Source organism: Pyxicephalus adspersus, chromosome 2, assembly GCF_032062135.1.
Source record: "Pyxicephalus adspersus chromosome 2, UCB_Pads_2.0, whole genome shotgun sequence".
Classification (NCBI taxonomy): domain Eukaryota; kingdom Metazoa; phylum Chordata; class Amphibia; order Anura; family Pyxicephalidae; genus Pyxicephalus; species Pyxicephalus adspersus.
In genome coordinates, this window is record NC_092859.1 from 28,281,869 (window position 1) to 28,301,974 (window position 20,106).

The window sequence follows — 20,106 nt, forward strand, 5'->3', positions numbered from 1 at the left end:
TGGCCCACTGCTACTGCAATCTGTAGAGATGACGGGCCATCTGCAATTCATATGAACTAGATCAATTCTAGTCCAGCGGCCTTTCTGCCTATGCGTGGCCCCGCATATAGACTCAAGTGATGACAGGAGTATTAGTAGCAGCATCACTTGTGTCTATTGAACAGCAGCCTATGCGTGGAACCACAGTTTATACTGACAGGTAAGATCAATAATCAGGAATTATCAGGATTACTATCAGGAATTACCATGGAGCTATTGCTAAATTAATTGTTTTACTGTGCCAGAGAATGCAATGTGAAACCAAATGAATGCAGCAATTCACTTTGCATTCTCTGGCAAAGTAAAACAATTATTTCAATAAGAAGAAATAAGAACACAAATAATTTAGATCAATCCACTGCATATTACTGCATGCTCTTCCCATGTGTTCTTGTTTCTTCTTATTGAGATTGTTTTGTCAATAATTTTCAAGTTTGGCCTGCGACTTGGTCTAAATTTTTAATTTTGTCTGTCTGTGTATTTGAGTTCGACACCCCTGCTGCAAAGTAACAACGTGAAACACTAAGCTCTACCCCAAGAAAGGATCACAGACACGTGTACACTGGCTAGGAAGCAGCCATGTTTAATGCGAGAACATGTTACAATCGGTTGATGTAAGTGTTGAAAAATAGCTTTTCATGTCATGGAAAAAAATAAAATGAAAATGTTAAATAAAACACTTTTGCGGTTTATCTATCTAAATAAAGTATCAAATGCACAATGTAGAAATCTATTGCAGTTCATGAAGGTGGAATTAGAAGGTAGTTATAAAACAGCCGATGCCGAGGGACTACAAGTGGCAGCATGACCTTAGACAAAGACCTTGCAGTTTTCTGAGAACTAAAAATACATGTTAGCTCTGCCCATTTATAAGTAACTCCATTCATATAGCAAAGCACCATTGTCTGGATGGTATTATTGTTTGCTAACACTTTATTGTTTGTGTGGTAAATCTGTTTTATGTTTTGCCAGAGGAAGAAAAGCACCATTTCACTGGGCTGACCAAACTTAAGGAGGTTCTCAAGGTGAAAGTAGCAGAGATGATTCAGAATTTTGCATTTATATGGAAGAACAACCTCTGCCTGCTGCTCCACAATATAGTGACAGCTTATGGAGGGCTGGAGCAAAGTCAGGCAAATGTTTCCCTGACACTGGCAGTGCCAACACCTACACCCAACCTGCTTATTTCTGCAAAGAATTTGGTTTACTGGTAAAGACCAGAAGTCCTAGCGCATATTTCAGGTTATTTCTATGGCCTAGGTAGATGGATTTACCCTATATATACCCTTTATTCACTACATTTGTCACCACAACAGAAAGAGGATATCTTCCAAAGGGGACAGCTAGAAGAGAAAGTTACAGGACAATAAAGACATTTTAACCATTCCAAACTTTGGGCTTTAGATATCCATTAACAAGAATTATGCAATGGTCACAAATGCTATTGCAGCCCTACGAGAGCTTTGTGTTGCAGGTGATGGTAAATCTATTTATTCTTGCAAAGCAGTGCATAGGGTTACGGTGATGCTCAGTGGCTCTTATTAATTACATGATCCCTTCAACTACAAGTGCCACATTATTTTTGTGAAACATGATTTTTGATGGGCTATGCATGCCAAATTTTACACATCACTATAGTCATATACATTTGCTTCACTCACTAAACTTAATGGATTATCTGAAGGCACCTATACCATACCTCCCATTTATAACACAGTGAAGCCCTAGATTTGTATGCTTTGTGTGGTCCTGTACGCCCATTTGTGATGATTTGTAAATGCTTTTAGCTTAAAATACTTATTACTAATGGTGAAAATGCTGACTCCCATACTGCCCTTCAGTACTGCACTAGTAGAGCTGAGTAACAGGCACACCCCACACAAAGAAGAGGAGAGGAGGGCATGTCGGACCAAGTCTGCTACTAAACACTGATACCTGGGTACTGGATCTAACTCTGGGCTGCACATTCAAGTCAAGTAACAGAAATAAAGAGTTTAGAATACAAAAACAGGCTGTGAGTACAAAATTTGCTAAATAGGACATTTAAGTAACCTTGTCTTCCAGGTTTTGTTAAAAGTAAAGCTGAGATTTGCATGTGTACAATAAACTGATAGAACCAAGTACGGCAGTGAGTATTTGTGCTCTGACCTGTCTGCAAATTTCTGTTGTTTGCAGGACAGATCTCAGGCACATTCCTACAATGGAATAAGGCCATTGTAATAACCATATGAGCAATGCATTGAAGGAAGTGGGCAGAAGATGCTGACACCTACAGACTCCTCCTCACACGCAGGTAGGGTAGGGTAAAGTACACATCCAAACACAGGTCCACTTCAACAGGAAACTGAATACAGTGGCATACAGTGATGTATCCTTCAGATAAAAAGCCACTTATCTGCCTCTTGATTTGATTCAATGGCTACAGTACAGGTATGCAGATTGGGAGTTATGACTTCACATTTTGGTCCTGCATCAGCAACAATTACTGAAACCAAAGCCAGCCAGGTAAGTAACATTTCAAGAGGTAGATCAGCAATGGTAACCTACATGCCTTGTAGTAAAGTCTTACTTTCTAGATAATGTCTTCTCAAAAAAGGAGACAATACAAGAAAGATGATGCCGAATGGTTTTTACAGGTTAGTGCTCTTTGAACATAAGTTTTGCTGTGCACAGAAGCAACGTAAAGGCCAAGCTAAAACCACCCATCCATAGGGAGGCTGTGATGGTAAAGCACCTGTATTAAGGGCTAGGAAGGGGAAGTTCAGAACAGGCTGCAAAGGCTTCTGGAGATTTGCCCACCAAAAGGATTGAGGCATAGGTAGGCAGGACCTACAGGAAGCCCTGTGCTAACTACTTACACTAGTGATGCAAATTATTTGCATTTGTAATAACTGTTGGAACTTTATTTATCATGTCTAGTAAGGGATGCTCACACATCTCCACCTTAGGAAAAAGGTAATCTATTTAACTCTCCTCTTACTGATCATTTCAGGACTAGTTAAACAGTGCTAGGCCGAGTTATCAACTGCTTTCCTATAAAGTATTTCTCTAGAACATGGATTTCTAGCCCTGCACCTCTTCTGAAGCTCACTTGTCCTGCTGCACTCTCCATATTAGAAATAAACTTGTCAAGCATGGGTAAGACAAGAACTTGCTTCATAGTACTAAACATGGGGGCAAAGCTGGGAAACAAATGCTGAGCAAGAAGAAACCAGTCCAGTCTTCTCCCATGGATGAAACATTATATCTGCTTTAGTAGGTTTATCCTACAAACTATCCACTGACCAAAAATCCACTGATTTGGGGAGTATTTGTATGTAACTAAAACACTGAGTGAACTGATAATCCTAAACCTGCTAAGTTTAGTTAGTAAGTTTACGTTGTATTGCACCTGAACATGAAAAGTATTTGAGGGAAAAATACATATTTACTTTTAGCCCATAGCAGCCAATCATAATATTATTTCCATAATACTAATGCTAAAGGGTAGGAAAAAAAAAGAAAAAAAAGAGATTGGTCGATTCGGGGAACAAGAACAGTCTTTCTGTCCGAAGTCCAATAATACTGGCAAATTTCTGCCCATGCTGGAATGTATGACATCTGTCCTGCTACATTTAACATGTTGAGAGATTGCAGCAAGGCCAAAAGTTTTTTTAGCTAGGGTTGAAATTCAATTTCCTCCTCAGATACAAAATAACATCAGTCTTAGATGCCGAGTTAGGATTTCTGAGCCAGTAAAGTGGTCAGTCTGATTTTCCCATCCATTGAGGCCGTTAGGCAAGTGCCGCATTCCACTGCTGTGCTCCAGTCCACTGTGACGACAGGGGCTCGATGTCCACCCAAGGACAGGCAGTTCTCTAATGTACTACCATCACTGTTGAGCTGAAACAGAGAGAAAAAAATAAGGTTAATGAATTAGTTTTCAATGTACAATTATTTGTATATATTGGAGGTTATTGGGAAGTTTGTCCAGAAAAGAACTGCAGGGGGGAGGCAGGTTAGAAGTGTGTGCAGAGAATATGATTGCGGTAGTTTGTGTAGGATAGGAATGTAGAAGTTATGTATGAGATGTGAAGTTATGTATGAGAGGAGTGTATTACAGTGGGCAGTGCACAAAGTACAATGAGAACAGTAAGTGTGGGAAAGGATAAAGAAGGATATGACATGGGCTGTATGTACAGAAAAATAGTGGTGAAGTTATGACGCTGGCTTGGCTAAGCACAGGAGAGTAATATAGAGGACATGAATAATGGCAACATGTGCAAAACAGGAGTGCAGAGTGGGAGAGTGGGAGAAAGGGGCAGTATGTGCAGAAAAATGTACACAGGGTAAAAAGAGAAGAGGAGCAGTATTTTCAGAAGACTGTGGAGGAAATGACCATGTACAGAGGAATGTAAAGGATGTACAAGGGGCAACATGTGGGGTATAATGGTCATCTGGCTGTTCAGGACAGGACCCTCGACTACAATAGGGGCAGTACTGTGCATTTAAAAAAGTAGTGCAGAGTATGAAGGATGTAATATGTGCAAAAGAGGACTGCGGAGGCTGTTTGGCAGATGTTATGTGCACAAGTGAGGCAGGTGCAAGGAAGGGTGTGCATGTGTGAAACATTTCCTAACAGCAGAACAAAAAAAAATATTTTTTTTCCATTGAGGGGCGCAGGGAGTTATTGACCTTCAAGGTATCCAAAAGCACTCAAACGAGGAGTAGGCAACTGAACTGCCAATAATTTCAAACAAAAATTAACAGAAAACTGGGGACTGCTTGTAACACAAACATCCATCTAAAAGGTATTGGAGATCCAAGCTTGCATACAATGAAGCCAAAACATCAATGTGGAAGAACATGTACAGAATGTGTAAACAGAAAACCAGATGGTAGCTTTGCAAAAGAGTAAAGGCCGGTTCTCTAGTTTTTAACATGGCAGGTTACATTTATTTAGAGAGAGTTCCAATGAATAAAACATGAGAATAATGCAAACGAAACTCACTTTATATATAACTCCTCCGTTGCTTGAGCAGGTAAGCATGTAATTGCCTTCTGAATCAAAAGCAAAAAGCCTGCCCCGTGGAAACTGTACTTGCTTATAGCCACTATAACCAGACAGCATGAAGGGGCCAGTGGCATCTGGGGGCAATGAATATTCTGACACTTTCTGACCACTTTTATGAATGTTCCACTGGATAAACTGGAAGACAAAAAGAAAATATCAAATAGGTGAACAGTACTACCACAAAATCTGTATTATGTCCTGTAAATCTCATAGCCAACACTCACCTTCCCATCCTCTCCAATGCTGTACACAGCATTCTCATCATAGCTGAAGTCAACGGAATAAACCTCCCCCTTGTGTGCGTACCAGCTCATGGCACACTGATGCTGCTGCATGTCTTTGTGGGGAAATAAAAGGCAATCACATTGCGTTAGCAACAAAGCTACTCCTTAACATAAATTACATTAAAGATAACCTTCAGGCTTTCCCTGCACTTTCACACCTCACTTCCCACTAATTGCTAGCATAAACCTAAAAAAAAAAAAAAAAAAACTTACCTAAATGTCCCTTTTACTTACCAGAATGACATAGACACTCCCTTGGGTTTCCCAAAGACTGCAGGCGATGGGAATCATCTAGTTTGGGCACATTGGCAGGCTGACAACAGGCTGAATTCTTAAGGGGGTAGTGGAAGATGAGGTTTTGCCTAGAGATCATTCAATGAACTGGATGTAAACTGAAGGGAAACTAGTATGGAAAACTGTCCCTGGTTCCAGTTTACCATACTTACTGACAGGACCCCCTGAACAAGAGGGGTAAGGATCAATTTGGAAGGTACCTATCAAACTTTAGAACCTGTCAGTCCAGTGCAGTGCAATACCATCTTTCTAGAGAAGTAACCCTGAAGTAGATGGGTAAACCAGGCTATCCATGACAGTAGAAGAAACAAAGATGGAGGTGGTAGATATTGATGTTTGGTATGCGGAACTGCTTTTCAAAGCCCTAAATATAAAAAGAAATAAAAAAGGAATACCAAAGACAGTTTGAAAATCAAGGGTGTCTCACATTTAAAGTTTTTTAATAACAAGTTGGGGTTAATGAACTCTTATCCAGACTTGGATGCATAGGAGCTCAACAAGAAAGGAATGGAGAAACAGCAAGAAGAGGGGTTGTCAGACCTCTTTAGATACCTCTTCCACTAAGAGAGTGGCATTTCTAATAGAATGATGTAATCCGATAAAGAAACATCATCTGTTTATAGACAAACAGGTCAGAAGATTTTTAGAAGTAGAATCTGCAGTCTATTGATTTTTAAGAGTACGGAAAGGCAACATTTTTTTGGGATGGTGAATGAAAGTTCCAGGCCCTCCGTTAGGTTATCACTGTCTGTATCTCCACTGGGGATGTTTTCCCCTTTAAAGATCTGGTGACCTGGGATAACATGCAACCTGGATAAAAGTTCAGGTGGTCCCTTAAAGATAAAAATTACCTTTACTTAGAGGAGAGGTTATTCAAATGCTGTTCTTTCAAAATAACAAGAAATATTATTTTGTATAGAAATAGATTTTAACAAAAGCAGAACAGGGGAGGTTTGTGTAAATTGACTTTGGAACGCACCCAGAAAAAAATAACCTGATGGGGATTTAAACTCTTCTCCACTCTATCCAAAATTAACAAGAATTATTATTTTGGCTAAGATTTTAACAAAAGCAGAACAGGGAAAGTTCTTTTTGCGAGACTTGGAAGCTGGACCTTTTCCAGGTTCCAAAGTGAGCAGAACAGGATCCAATTTTGTATTATATTCTCTGGCGTTTCAGGCACCACCATAAACAGTGTTTTTTTTTTTAACTGCTGCTGTTCTGGGTTTAGTTTGTATGACTAATTTAATTACCATAGTAATTAGAATGTTTTTTCCCCTACTTAAATAGTTTAGTAAAGATGGCCTTATGTTACAACATATTTTATACCAGGTCCGTCCTTTTACTAAATTAACCTCCTGGGCGGTTCAATTCTGTACAAGATTTATATGTCTAAAAGCGGTACATTGTTTTTCATAAAATGTATTTTACAGTATACCATATTAGTATGAGTATAATAAAGTTTGAAATACAAAATCATGTCAAAATAATACATTTAAAAACATTTAATAAAAAATAGATAAATATTATACTCATACAATTATATTATACTATAAAATAAACTTTAATGAAAGACAATGTACAGAGTTTAAACTGTATTGCATTTAATAGTTATTTTGTATTGAATGCAATACAAAATAATTTGAAATTCCCGCCACTCCCCCAACGCAATGGCCGCACGCACCAACGTCACCGGGAACACCCGGGTGACTCATCAGATGTAGAGGACATCAGCTGGAGGATACGAGAGGGCGTCTGCGGACCAGGTAACGCTCTATTTATCATTGTTTTGCATTTGTTTAGCTACCCCAAGCGTGGCTCGGGGTTACTGCTCATCTTTTTTTTTTTGATTGTGATGCATATGGCCAGCTTTGGGTTTAGAAGATTATTACAACATACCAAACAATCTGATGACTCCATCTGCAGCCCCTGTCACAAGTAAGTTGCCGTTGTGATTGAAGGATGTGCAGTTCACAGCAATGGGTGTGGGATCCAGGGAGAACTGAAGCTAGAGGAATAACGGAATATATAGTGAGTGGACTCTGCAAAGACTAAGATCTAAACAGCAGATGACACTGCAGCACAACCTAAAGGGAACAAACCATTTCTCACGGAAATAGGAGTTTTGTCTACAATGCTATGTATTTTGGTAAGGCCCGAGATGTCGTTATTCATTACTTAGCCAAGAACCTATGAAACTGATACAGGACAGTCTATCTCATGCTGCTTACAAGATAGTGACTGCTCTAAATCCCAACTGTCACAGATAGCCAGGGTGCCTACTGATAATTGGGAAACAATGAGAGTGGTTTGCTGATCATATGATAACTGTCAGCTCAGACAGTAATCCCAAGCAGAATTAAAATTTATATTAAAAATTAGAAGACATGTTATCAGCAAAAACAATACTGAAAACCACACCCCTACAGAGTATGGCACTTATCTTCATAAAACATTGTACAGAATAAAATCATATCTCCTAACATACAGAGAAAATAACTAACTTTATACAACCGTTGTTGTTCATTTAACTGACATTTTCTGACATTGCTAAATTTGTCCTTGGCATCTAGTTAATGACTTGATTGATTGATTGATTGATTACAACATGGTTTAAAATTTCCCTGAATAATAATATGAATGCTACTGTATACTAATACTCATACTAGGTTCTTCCACCTAATATCCATGTACTGCAGGAATTGGCAATGTTTCTCCAAGGAATGAAACTACTGTCACCCAGTGCGGTGCACTGCACTGGTAGAGATGAGTAATGACCACACTCCTGAGAAAAAATCCTCACACTAACTTGTAGTGCTAAAAGGAGGAGGATATGACTATATCTGTTAGATTATGAAGTGTCCTAGACACCTTTGACAGGGCAGTCATATTTAGACATTTACAGTAGAACATAAAGCTATGAAAATGGGGGTTATCCAACCAATCTGCCTAAAATAACTTTTCCTGTGATTTCACAATGACATTTTTTCCCCAAACACCTCAAGTGGAAAAAGGAACAGCCTTACCTGTTGCTTCATTGTTTTTGTATCCCAAAGCAGTAACCTTCCCGGCACTTGGTTGCTCCCATTTTCTCCTAAACCAGGGACTGACGGTTCTATGTGGCTAGGTGAGCATGCTGCTGCCGCTGAACATACAAAGGAAGTCCCACTGGGGTTGCAGGCCAGAGATAGAATTCTGAAAAGGTAAACATTTCTGTTTAGGAATGATTTTTTTAAAAGTCGATCAATATTTCCATGCAAAAATGTTCAGCTTTCAACAAACCTAAATATGGTAACATTGCACCCCCATGTACATAGATGTCACATAGAAGAAGGTCACATCATTTCAACCAAAAGTGAAGTGACAACTGACAGCTGCTCAGCACAATGTGAACACAATGTGGACACATGAGTAATATAATAGGAAATAAAAATAATACAAAACTAAATAATAAACACAAACCTTGGCATATCTTCAACAATATTGATCTCACACAAGTTTTTCTTTGCTTCTGTGTCATACAGGCGAACAGTACCAACCTCGCTACCCAGTAAAAGCTGTATCAAAGAAGGTCAAAAATTTATATTCCATGCAGCTGCCCTCAATTAACAGCAAATGCAATATTACATGAAGACAATGAATGCTAGAAGTGTTACAGCAGAATGAGTCAGAAATCTCTAAGTATTTTCTATTTGCCTTTTAAATAAAGACTAACATTAGTTTTGACTTGAACAATGTTTCTTTTAAATTAAAAACAAAGAATTAAAATATCCATACCTGGATACATAAACATGCCAAAGATACCCTAAAGTTAAACCCTAATTGGGAGACATTTAGCTTAGGGACAGGTATTTCTGAGGAATTGGCTGCCTTTTAAAGAAAACCAACTAACAAACACTGGGTTTATGCACCTAAAACCCATTTACACTTGACACTCACCAGTCTATCTCTTTTTGTCGCCCACTCCAAAGACAACAGAGCAGACTTGGAGATAGCAGAAGCCTTGGTCTGCATGATGCCATCGATAGACCACACCTTAATAACACCATCAACATCCAAACTGGCAACCCGTCTTCCTGAGCAGTCAACCCTGTGGGAAATAAACACATATACAGCTCATGTAGAAACAATAAAACCAAAGGACACAAAAGTAAAATAATCTGCTGGGGGAACCAGCATTTTAATATTTGATAAAGAGATTTGTGATGCTCATTTATGTAACTCCTCCTAAATATTCAGGCAAATGAAAACAAATTGTAATTTTTCTCTCACAGTGTAGTTCATTAAGGTCTAGTCCACATGCTGTGTGGTAACACTACTGTACACATTCATGCAGATTTAGCCATTTTTTACAAAATTGTGAACAGTATTTTTTTTTTTTTTTGTAGAAATTACTGACAATTTGTACTACTGCTCACATTTAACTTTTGTGTGTGCGCAGCTCAGGTAGCTTGAGGACATCACATCACTGGAGCAAAAAAAGTAGAGTAGAGATACACTTTAAGAGAATAGTGCGTGAACCACAAAAGTGGTTGTGTAGAATGCTGAAAGGTAAAATAGTTAAGAGGCTGAAAGATAAATTTCAACAGTACAGTTTCTTTAAACAGGAGACAGAAAATGATAAGAACTATCACTGAAATCTGATGGGTCGGGGGACACAGCCAGTACCTGCAATGCATGATGGATGAGTGGTGCTCTCCATATTCATCCTGGCTCAGCACTATAAATGGTTGCTCTGGTTTTTCTTCTCTTACACCATTTCTCCCAACACCCTTCATTAATGCATCAATCTGCTCTGGCTGGGTTTCAGTGCGAAGCTCAGGTTCTGTTTCTGACACCTCAGGCTTCTTTTCTGTGCTTTGCTATAAGAATGAAAATGTACAAATTAAATTGCTTATGCGAGTATGTAAGGACAACCAGTGTTCACACACACACTCCCAATTGTATAACACTCTTTTACAGAACTCCTGTATCCCAACTTCAAATATGTGATAAGAGTCCTTGGGAGGCAGTTACTGTTACTGTGTCAAAAGACAGAGGTTCTTTTCAAGTGTATTTACATTTGCTTACCAATTTATGACAATGCAAAAATCACATTGACACAGGTCAAATGCACATGGAAAGGGGGTCACTGCACCTGACAAAATTTGAATAACCTGAGAAGAACTTTCAACCTGATGCCATCGCCACAAGCCCAAAGCTCATCAGAACAAGACCTAAGTTTGTTAAGGTCACTTTAAGAGCTATTACGTTTAAAGCCATTTGCACAAAGTGCAGCCATGATATATACAGGGGATTCAGTTTCAAATGCAGATATATATGTACAAAATACACACCATGGCAGAGCGTCTCTTCAAACTAGCTTGAACACAACCCAAAACTCTAAAAAACACAGTGACACAAAATATTAAACATATTCATCATTAATCACTGGGAATTGGTCATTTTTTGGAATTAGGATGCAGATGGAATGGAAGCCACCAAGTAGTTAGATACAGATGATGTCTCCACACCTGAGACTGGGTCTTAGAGAGGAGCTCCTTTCTTTCCTGCAGCCGTCGCTGTCTTTGTTGCACTACAGCAGGATCATTGGCGCTAGGCACAGCAAGAACACTCTGAACATTCTTTACCTCCTTGGGTAAACTAAGCACCTCTTTAGTTTTCTGAGCCTAGAAAAAGAAGAAAAAAATATAATTTTTGAATACTGAGCAAAATGATACAATAACAAAAAAAAAAAAAATCTGCACTTTTTAAAACGAGAAAAGTTTGTTTAAGTAGCTTTATTTTTTACAAATCCAAACACTCCAATTTAAAGAATAGGCATTTAACCCCTCTTGAGAGGACACCGCAATAATTGGCTCTCATTTACATCATCTGCTCTCCTGTGAATTTTCTGCACTGACATCTATATTTCTATTTTGATTCCCAAACTCTACTATATGAGGTAGACTTGAACGTTAGAAAAAAAAAAGTAAATCAAACTTTTGTTCTAGCAATGTCCTCTACTATATGAGCCACTATGGTCTTCAAATAGGATATTACTCTCGGTACTAATTACTTCTTTTTGCGACCTCTGCCTAGAACTCAGAGCAAATATAACAGCTTTAAAACTGGTTAGTTAATAATTTAGTTTGTTTAATATTTTGTTTTTATTAAAGACATATATTGCTTTTACTTGGTAATGTTTGTTGCTTTTGATAGCTAGCATCTGTCATTGTCATCCACTAACTAACAAAGCCATATGATCAATACCTCACAGTTGACATGCCTTTCCTATGATTGGGTGCAAAGCTGGCTGGTTGCCAATTTAAATGACCAGAATACAGTAGAGACCAGGACCAGTCAGCAACAATGCTTTCCTACAGCTAGGGGTGGGAAGTACTGCATATCCCTGGCTGTCAAAACAGATTGGAGATTATAGATACCACAGCTCAGGGCACCATGCTGAAGAAAGTTAATCTACAGACTCCGTGTACTAGGGTATTTATGCATATCAGCTAAAACACAAAACCTTGACAAAACCCAGTTACACAGCAATTTCAACGAAAATTGTAAATTGCTTTAAAACCTTCCTTCATTTTTGCAAGAACAAAATTGTCCGTCTACCTCGCCAGCATTAAATTCTTTATAAGTTTGGAGCTGCAATATTTACATCCACATTCTCACCTGATTGTTCACTGGCTCCTTCTTGAGTGGCAAAGTCACTGAACTCTGTGTTGGTGAAGATATAGAAGCTGGTGGAGGCCTGGATGGTGTAGTCTTTTTACTCTGCGGGAGCAAGGAGGAGAGGAATCCGGACGACTTTTGTGACTGGACTGTTGAGCCAGCATTTCTTTGACTAGATACCATGTTACTAAGAAAGATTAAAAAAAAAAAAAAACAAGGCTTTTATCATTTAAGCACCTTGAGATTGGTAGGGGTTAGTATTCAGATTATGAATGCTGTCTACATATTTTGTATTTTTTCCAGGATCCCAGGTTTTTTTCCAAGGACTTTGGACAAAACATGCTGGCAGGTGAATATATAGATCTAAGCTCAGCTGAAGGTGTATCAGTGGTAATTTATGGGAGCTCATTTAAGGCCCAGGAGAGAGTAAAGTAGTTTATGTCAGAACAAAATGTGTAACTTAACCCCCACCTCGTCTGTATTCACTTACAGTTCAGAGTCTCCCAGTCGATCCATTTTGGAGACATAGTGAGGAAGCTTGTGATGTACCATGGGACCATCATCACCTTCTTTTCTCAATCTGTGAGTCTCTGCCTGAAGTGCAAAGAGCTGAAAACAGAAATACACATTTCACAATTATTATTCTAATACCAACTGATGCTTCTGTGAGTATATAGAGCATTTAAGCAAAGAAACCAAGTTTAAACATTTTTGTATTTACTGTAAGTTCACAACAAGCATCCTTTCCTGTTATCTTTCATCTCTACGAGGATGATTTGCCCAAATACCAGGAAAGCTACAGTGACAAAAGTGAAAAGTCATGCACCCAGGTAAACAGCGAGAGATGAATCACAGGAAATGCCTGCAATAGTTTTAACTCAAAGATCTACAGACTGTAGGTCAAAATTGAGCTATTGGTGATGAACCATTACTAAAGGAAGTAAAACTAATGAATTTAAGCACAAAAATCTTCCTACATGTTTAAAAATAACTGTTTGCGTATAAAGCATTTGGAAAAAAAAAAAAAAAAAGAGAAAGACATAAGAGACCAAGGGCACTAAGAAAAAACAGGGATGTTACTACAGAACAATGGCATGAAAGAGGGCACAAGAGAGAGGAACAGAGAGAAAAGAGAACTTTAACATCAGAATTTAGCAACAGGGGAAATAAGATAATTTTTGAACACTTCTACTATGATGATAAAGGCTCTCCTGTAAAGCGTTAAAAGTCTGGTGACAACTTGCCACCCAACGCCAAAAAAAAAAAAACTTGTGAAGCACTTCTACAAGCACATGTAAATATTTCTTTCCCAATATTACTACACACATACTGACCTTCTGTCTCAGTGCCTCATTCTCTTCCTGGATGTGCAAAATTCTCTGGCACTCAGTATCAAAACTGAGAATAGTTGGGACAGGTGCAGCTTGGTTAAGAAAAAGCGAATAATGAAAGAATGAGTGGTTATGGAGTATAAAGAAGATAAGAGCTGAAATATTTAACTTATTGACTATGCATATAAGAATGCTTTGTTTATATTAATGTATAACTAAATGCATTTTAAATAAGAGAGTGGTTTGGGGTTAACCGCAATGTTCCTTTATTTTGAATACTTTCTCAAAGCAGTTTGAACCTTTTCCTACTCTATCCATCTATTATTCTGAGAATGGCAAGATTTAGGGGATGGGAAGAAAGGAGCAAAATGAAGTGGGATTACTCCGAATACAAGAAAACCAAAAATGATCAATTAACAAAGAAAAGTAAGCATTCATGGGAAATCTATGTAAATATCTACCCATATGGGAAATGTTAACATAACATAACCACCTTAACAAGATACGTAGCCAGTTGTCCAAACCAATATTAATTATTGCATCTTTGTGTGTCACCTCCCTGATCAGTGGAAATCCGTATACAAGAATAAAAGAAAGAGGCCTTAGAAAACTAAAAAGGCTGGAATATGAAGAGAGAGTAGTGTAACAAATAGACCATGCCACACAGAAAGAATGTATAAATCACAAGACTGAATAGAATAAAAAGACTCAGCAGGTCAGCTAACGAAGTTTACTCTTACATTGCATTGTGTTTAATACTGACACAGGCAAGTGACATACCTCAAACAGTCTGCTCCTGTGGGATAAATTGAACTCCCACCCCAATTACCCAGCTAAGGATCTCCAGTAAAAGCATTTTGTTTTGATTCTAGACCTTAATGAGCTGACTGCTTTCTGTTTTTTTTTTTTTTTTTTTTTTTTTTTGCTGTTTACTCATTTAGGAAATCCCCCTGCCTTCCTGTCTCTGCTACAAAAATACCACCAAGGTAAAAGAAGAGGGGGGAAAATTCCCCAACAGGGATACAGAATACAGAAGTATCCCTCTCCAATTAAAACTTGACAAACGTTCTAGCCTTCCACTTCCCCCAAAAAATAAAAGTTATGACTGAGTTCCACTTTAAAGCAGCAAGCCATTTGACCTGACTGCGGCACACCCATGACTCATTTTCGGTAACTTTTTACTGACAAAGGATATGCATGCACTGGAAGAGGACACTCAGAAAGTTGTGAAGCGATACGGTGAAGGTGTCCGCCCACTGCCGGGAAAAGTATGTGGAGAACGTAGGGTTAGCGTCAGGAGCGGGCAGGAATGGAAGAGCAAACCACTCTTTCCACTCAGCTTGGTTCTGTAGCTCTGGTGCTTGTTTCTGGAAGAAGTCATGTGCCTTGTCTGTCCGACTGCTCTGCAAAGCAATCACAACACAGAAACAGTTATAACAATGTTCTATAAAAAAAAATATGGTAAAATGTTACTATGATGGAATATGAAAATATTTCCATCCCAAAAGAGGCTAGTTTTGGTATAAACAATGCTGAAGAAGAGTCTTTACCTGCTTGTATGTAACATCTAATGAACTCCAGCTCAGTCCTCGTTTTTTGCTATGTTATGTTTAAAAAAGCAGACACCTAGAAGTACCTGGACATTCTTGCAGCAGCTCTTCCCTGTCCCTCTTCACCCAGAACCTGGTATGTTCTGATTTTGGAAATGTTTCAACACTCTCTTGTACTGCTGAAGCTTTCCTTCTACCTCCTTCCCACCTCATTTATTCCCTACTAACTTATCACTATGATTAACACCAGCCAGTCAGTTGGAATCTGTAGGAAGTGAGGTATGCGGTTTCATTACCAGCGAGTGTTGGTGTTTTTTCCCTAAGAAAACTTTAGCCCTATCCCTAACATTAGGGCCAAGCAGGGCGCACTGAAAGCTGTTGCAGATATGGGAACATCCCTACTGTTGTTACCATGACTGATTCACTTTAACTGGAAATGTTCCTTACAATAGGTACAATCTTTAAAAAGAATTTAAACACAAAAAAGAGAGACAATAAGTTCATTATTAGGGTTTACATACACTTGACCAAACACTGACTATTCAGTGCATGCCCTGCCAAATTACTGCTCAGAAAACATCACACAATGTTATCATTGGATACCTTTCACACCAATATAAACTCTTGTGTGCCATACAGGTTTGTGGAGTTGGTACATAAAGCCTTTGACTCCAACTTTGACGGACAGTAGTTATGCTTGTTTACACTTCAAATAAGTTTTTGAAACATTTTATTTATTTAAGCATTTATAATAGTTCAGCTAGACTTCACATTAGGTAATCAACTACTTACCGATCCTAAATCCTATAGTGGAGGAGCACTTTTCTATGACTACTGAAAATTGTAAAATATTTTATTGTTTCGTTACAATATAAATTTATTAGGAGCTGACTCTGATTCCAGGTTCCCTATAACTGCTTTTGACTTCACAGCTCTGGCACCAATAACAGGAAAACTATAGAACAAGAACGTTTAAAACTCTAATGTGTAGCACTCCCATCCAATGTCACCTTATCCCAATAATGATAATGAAATCACTCCATCATGTACAGCAAGTAAAAGGTGCCTACCTGTATTGTGCAGACAAGGTAATAGCGAAATAGGCTTGTCTTCAGCTTGTTAACGGTCGGCCGATATACATCCTCCAATCTACTGAACAGGCGTCTCTCCAAGTAGCCCCAGTAATCCAGAAGCCCATTCAAGTCATAATTCTGGATAAACTGCAGCAGCTGTTCCACAATCCTGTCCACCTAATGCAAGGGAAAATCAGACAAGGGTACAAAAATGTTGTAACAAGTATGTGTTAAAAACCTTAAGTTGATGACATTTAGCTTGCTAAGGCACTGAACATAAAAACAGCTGCCAAGTTTTGTACATTTTTCTTCTCCTCCGGTCTACATGTGTGTGGGCGAAGATGCCTTATGTGTCCCCACAGGGGTTATGTGACAGTTAGACAACAGAGTACCACAATAAAAAGACAAGGTAGTGTAACAACAACAAAAAAAGGTGTTGTCACAAGCAGTAATAAACTGGTATTATTTTTACTAAAAGCAGCATTTGTAAAACACATGTATAAAATAACTGAAAACTACTACGTTAAAGCTAATATTAAATTTAAGGGATTGAGTTTAAATCTAATTTGATTCTGATTGGCTTTTAATTTGTGTTTGCTGTTACACACAGGAAGTGTAAACTGAAAACCCAGATTTGGCATATGTACAAATATTATTGCCAAATTATAGTTGTAAAACTGGTATGTAAGGTCTCGCCCACACATAAATTTATCAGCTATTTGCAGTGGATTGGTTTTACTTTTGATTAATACTGCACAGTAAGGTTAGCATCAACTTAGCTAAAGTACATCTAAACAAAAATGTTCTATACCAAAGTTTTAAGTTGATTAGCTTGTGGGAGGACACTAAACACATGACTAGCCTGTGGAAGAATACTTAACATGTGACTGGATGGTGGAGGAATAGAGTTGTGGAAACTTGACCTAAATCTCTATAGCTCTCCAATAATCTTCTGTTCAACCTGTTGTGTTGGTGCACTGTAATGCCATTCAGAAGCATCTTCGTAATGCACCTACTATCATGCATTGCCCAGCATTGCAGACAATCATTATGTTGCAGTAGCATTTTCATGAAGCATTATGCCATGCCAAATTGTTTTTTTCTAGTTTTGAATATGGTGTGGAAAAATAAAACCACATTTCAGGTTTGTCTGCTATCTGGGGCTTTGTTAAAAGGTTAATTTTCACTTCTGTACAAACTGACCATGATGTACCAGACAGAAAATGAGGATAAAACTGCAACAGGAGACAGCCAGAAATATACATCTGACAAGGGTTCTAACCTTCCCCTCTTCTATTTTTTTTTTTGCAAATTTCTCTTGCTGTTGGAGAGTTCCCTTTAGTTTCAATCTGATAAAACATGGTCAGTTTCACATGAAGTGAGGAATTTCATTCATGAAGCCCCAGATAGAAAGTAGAGACTTAACATCAGTTCTAATATTACCATGCTCTTTTCAAAACTAGAAACAAATGACTTGCAATGCACTGTGACACTGCAATCAGCAGATATAAATATTAAATTCAAAAATAAAATAAAATAGAAAAACAATAAAATACTTGACATTTTGCTGTTTTGTCAGCTTGGTAATTCTACCAATTTCAGTTTTATGAATAGAAAATTTGAACAAAAAATTTAAACATGTCAAATAAATCACTTAAAAGGTAGGAATTGAGGTGTAAGCAAAAATGAAATCAAACAAGAAGCACAACATTCTAACTCACCCGGAAACCTTTCTCCTTGTCAGCCTTAATATCTGCTTCAAAGTGTTTTAAAGTATTGGTAAACCCTCGGAAAGTGAGGTATTCTCTAACCAGATCATCTGTACGCTCCACGGCCGACGTCATCCTAGAGGTTGTACAGATTATTCTAGAAGTTACCAAAACAAACAAAAACACTTGGTAAGGGTCTACATGGGATATTTGACTTTTCTTTCTTTTTTAATGCAATTATATACACTTCTGTGTTCAACTCAGAAATTTTTGTAAGCTGGATGAGAACAAATTTTAGGCGGGTGGCAGACCTTGTGGTATGACGGAAAACACCCAAAAACAGCCAGGTGGTTACTGAAAAGTGTCAGGTGGTGCACCCAGCTAAAAGGGGCCAGGGAGAACACTGCACTTAATTATTATTAAACAGGATTTATAAAGCACAAACATATTAGGTAGCGCTGTGCATTAAATAGGGATTGCAAATGACAGACAAATACAGACACAGGAAGAGAAGACCCTGTGCCTGAGAGCTTACAATCTAGGAGACTTGACCATCACAAGAATACAGATGGGGTGTTATATAGGGCTTATTTATGTTATCATATATCCAGCAACCTTTGAGTGGCTTGATGATTCTAACAAATAAAAAGTTGAGCCTTGTTGCTGTTGACTTTTAGAAAAAGTCCACACAAATCAAGAAGAAATCATTCAATGTGTTAAACATGCATTGCAGTAATATGTGTTTTATTTTTGCAGTGCCTATGTGGAAATGAGCCCTTCCACTGCTGCTGATGAGTAATCTGAGATGGAAAATCAACACATTGCCCCATAGCACTCCTTGTAACTAAATGCTGGCATGCTTAAGGGGATTGACAGAATAATGGAGGTTGGTATTTCTAAACATACATTTTGAGAATGCCAATTCTCTGGCTGTCAAACTGATGCTTTTGCTTCAGTGCTGTCTGGGTCCTAGAATAAAGAGTTCTGGCATTTTTCAAGCAATTATTCACTGCATGCATGTTTTAAGCCTATCATAGTTGAAGTTTAATGTACTTTTTTTAAAAATGGCAAGAAGGAAGGTTTTTCCACACAATAAAAGATTCTTAGCTTCCTCCTTGCAAACTTCCTAAACTGTACTCAGAGTTGCGCATGCACAGCGTAATGAACAATTGCAGCATCTGATGACTGAACTCTATGTACATACACAGAACTTGTATCACCCTGACCAGGCCAATTATGGCAGCACAGATCCTAAACCCAATGTTGAAGCCTGCAAGGGAGCTTGCAAACATAACAAGTAAATAATATGTTAATCTGGACATTTTGCATTGTACTGTAATGGCAGCCCTGTACTATTATCATGATATATCACCTAAAAGTGGCCACATGCCTATGATTTTGACTTCTTAGGGCAAAAATAAAACTTTCATTGCACCAGATACAATAAAAGAAACATATCAGGTTTAAAAAATATTATATATAATCTCAGGCAGGGTCAGTGGGGTGTTTGAACAAATATTATTTGCATGAGACATGTTTGGGGGGAAACAGGATTTGGACATAAAAACAAAAATTCTCATCTGGCAAATATAGTTCACAGGCCTTGGGTTAGCTAATGTTAGCATGGCACTGCCCAGAGCATAATACACATTCATCTGCTTGCATTATGTATACATACATATACAGTATATACATTACATGCCTGGGAATATATGGAAGCAGAAGTACACCGCCTTTTATCTCTATCCTCAGCAAACAGGAAACTTCACACTTTCACTCTTAAGAAACCTAGATGGAATTTAATATTAGGACACCAATAGACCCTGTGACAGCATAGAGACAGACTTGTCAGTCCAGCAAAGCTGCTATAGCTCCCCCTTGACACCCCCTCTCCGACCTGCACCCCCATAACCCCATGCCAGGTACCTGATCCGTGCAGATGTCCCCCACTCTCTGCACACTCCCCAGGATGCTGTCAGTGTGCAGTGCGGGCAGCTGAGGTCACATGACACACCGAGGACGCGCAGGTCACGAGGGGATGTGAAAGTCCCCTATTAGATAGAGGCAGTGCAGAGAGCAGTGTATGGAGGAGATAGAGCCTTTTCAC

At 38.4% G+C, this 20,106-nt stretch overlaps 1 protein-coding gene across 2 annotated transcripts; it reads right to left on the reverse strand.

Annotated features, from left to right (window-relative positions):
• Window positions 1–599: 599 nt before the first annotated feature.
• On the reverse strand, window positions 600–20,106 carry WDR91 (WD repeat domain 91). 2 transcript variants are annotated; one of them, XM_072400172.1, is made up of 17 exons: window positions 19,926–20,106; window positions 19,702–19,787; window positions 18,012–18,156; window positions 16,288–16,467; window positions 14,863–15,070; window positions 13,671–13,753; window positions 12,827–12,945; window positions 12,337–12,523; window positions 11,184–11,339; window positions 10,339–10,532; window positions 9,610–9,760; window positions 9,133–9,227; window positions 8,697–8,865; window positions 7,570–7,678; window positions 5,317–5,429; window positions 5,030–5,227; window positions 600–3,921 (listed from the first exon to the last, which is right to left on the reverse strand). In XM_072400172.1, exons 3-17 carry the CDS (start codon window positions 18,132–18,134, stop codon window positions 3,757–3,759), a joined length of 2,250 nt encoding a protein of 749 aa, XP_072256273.1. In that variant the 5' UTR covers window positions 18,135–18,156; window positions 19,702–19,787; window positions 19,926–20,106; the 3' UTR covers window positions 600–3,756. The 2 variants fall into 2 exon arrangements, with proteins under 2 accessions (XP_072256273.1, XP_072256272.1); XM_072400171.1 differs by lacking the exon at window positions 19,702–19,787.

Coding starts and splice junctions, on each gene's coding strand:
- WDR91 (XM_072400171.1), bottom strand. CDS start 18,134: ATGACGTCGGCCGTGGAGCGTACAGATGATCTGGTTAGAGAATACCTC. Junction 13,754..14,862: donor TGTCCTCTTCCAGTGCATGC/ATATCCTTTGTC, acceptor ACCAAGCTGCAC/CTGTCCCAACTATTCTCAGT. Junction 12,946..13,670: donor ATGAGGCACTGAGACAGAAG/GTCAGTATGTGT, acceptor TTCTGTTTTCAG/CTCTTTGCACTTCAGGCAGA.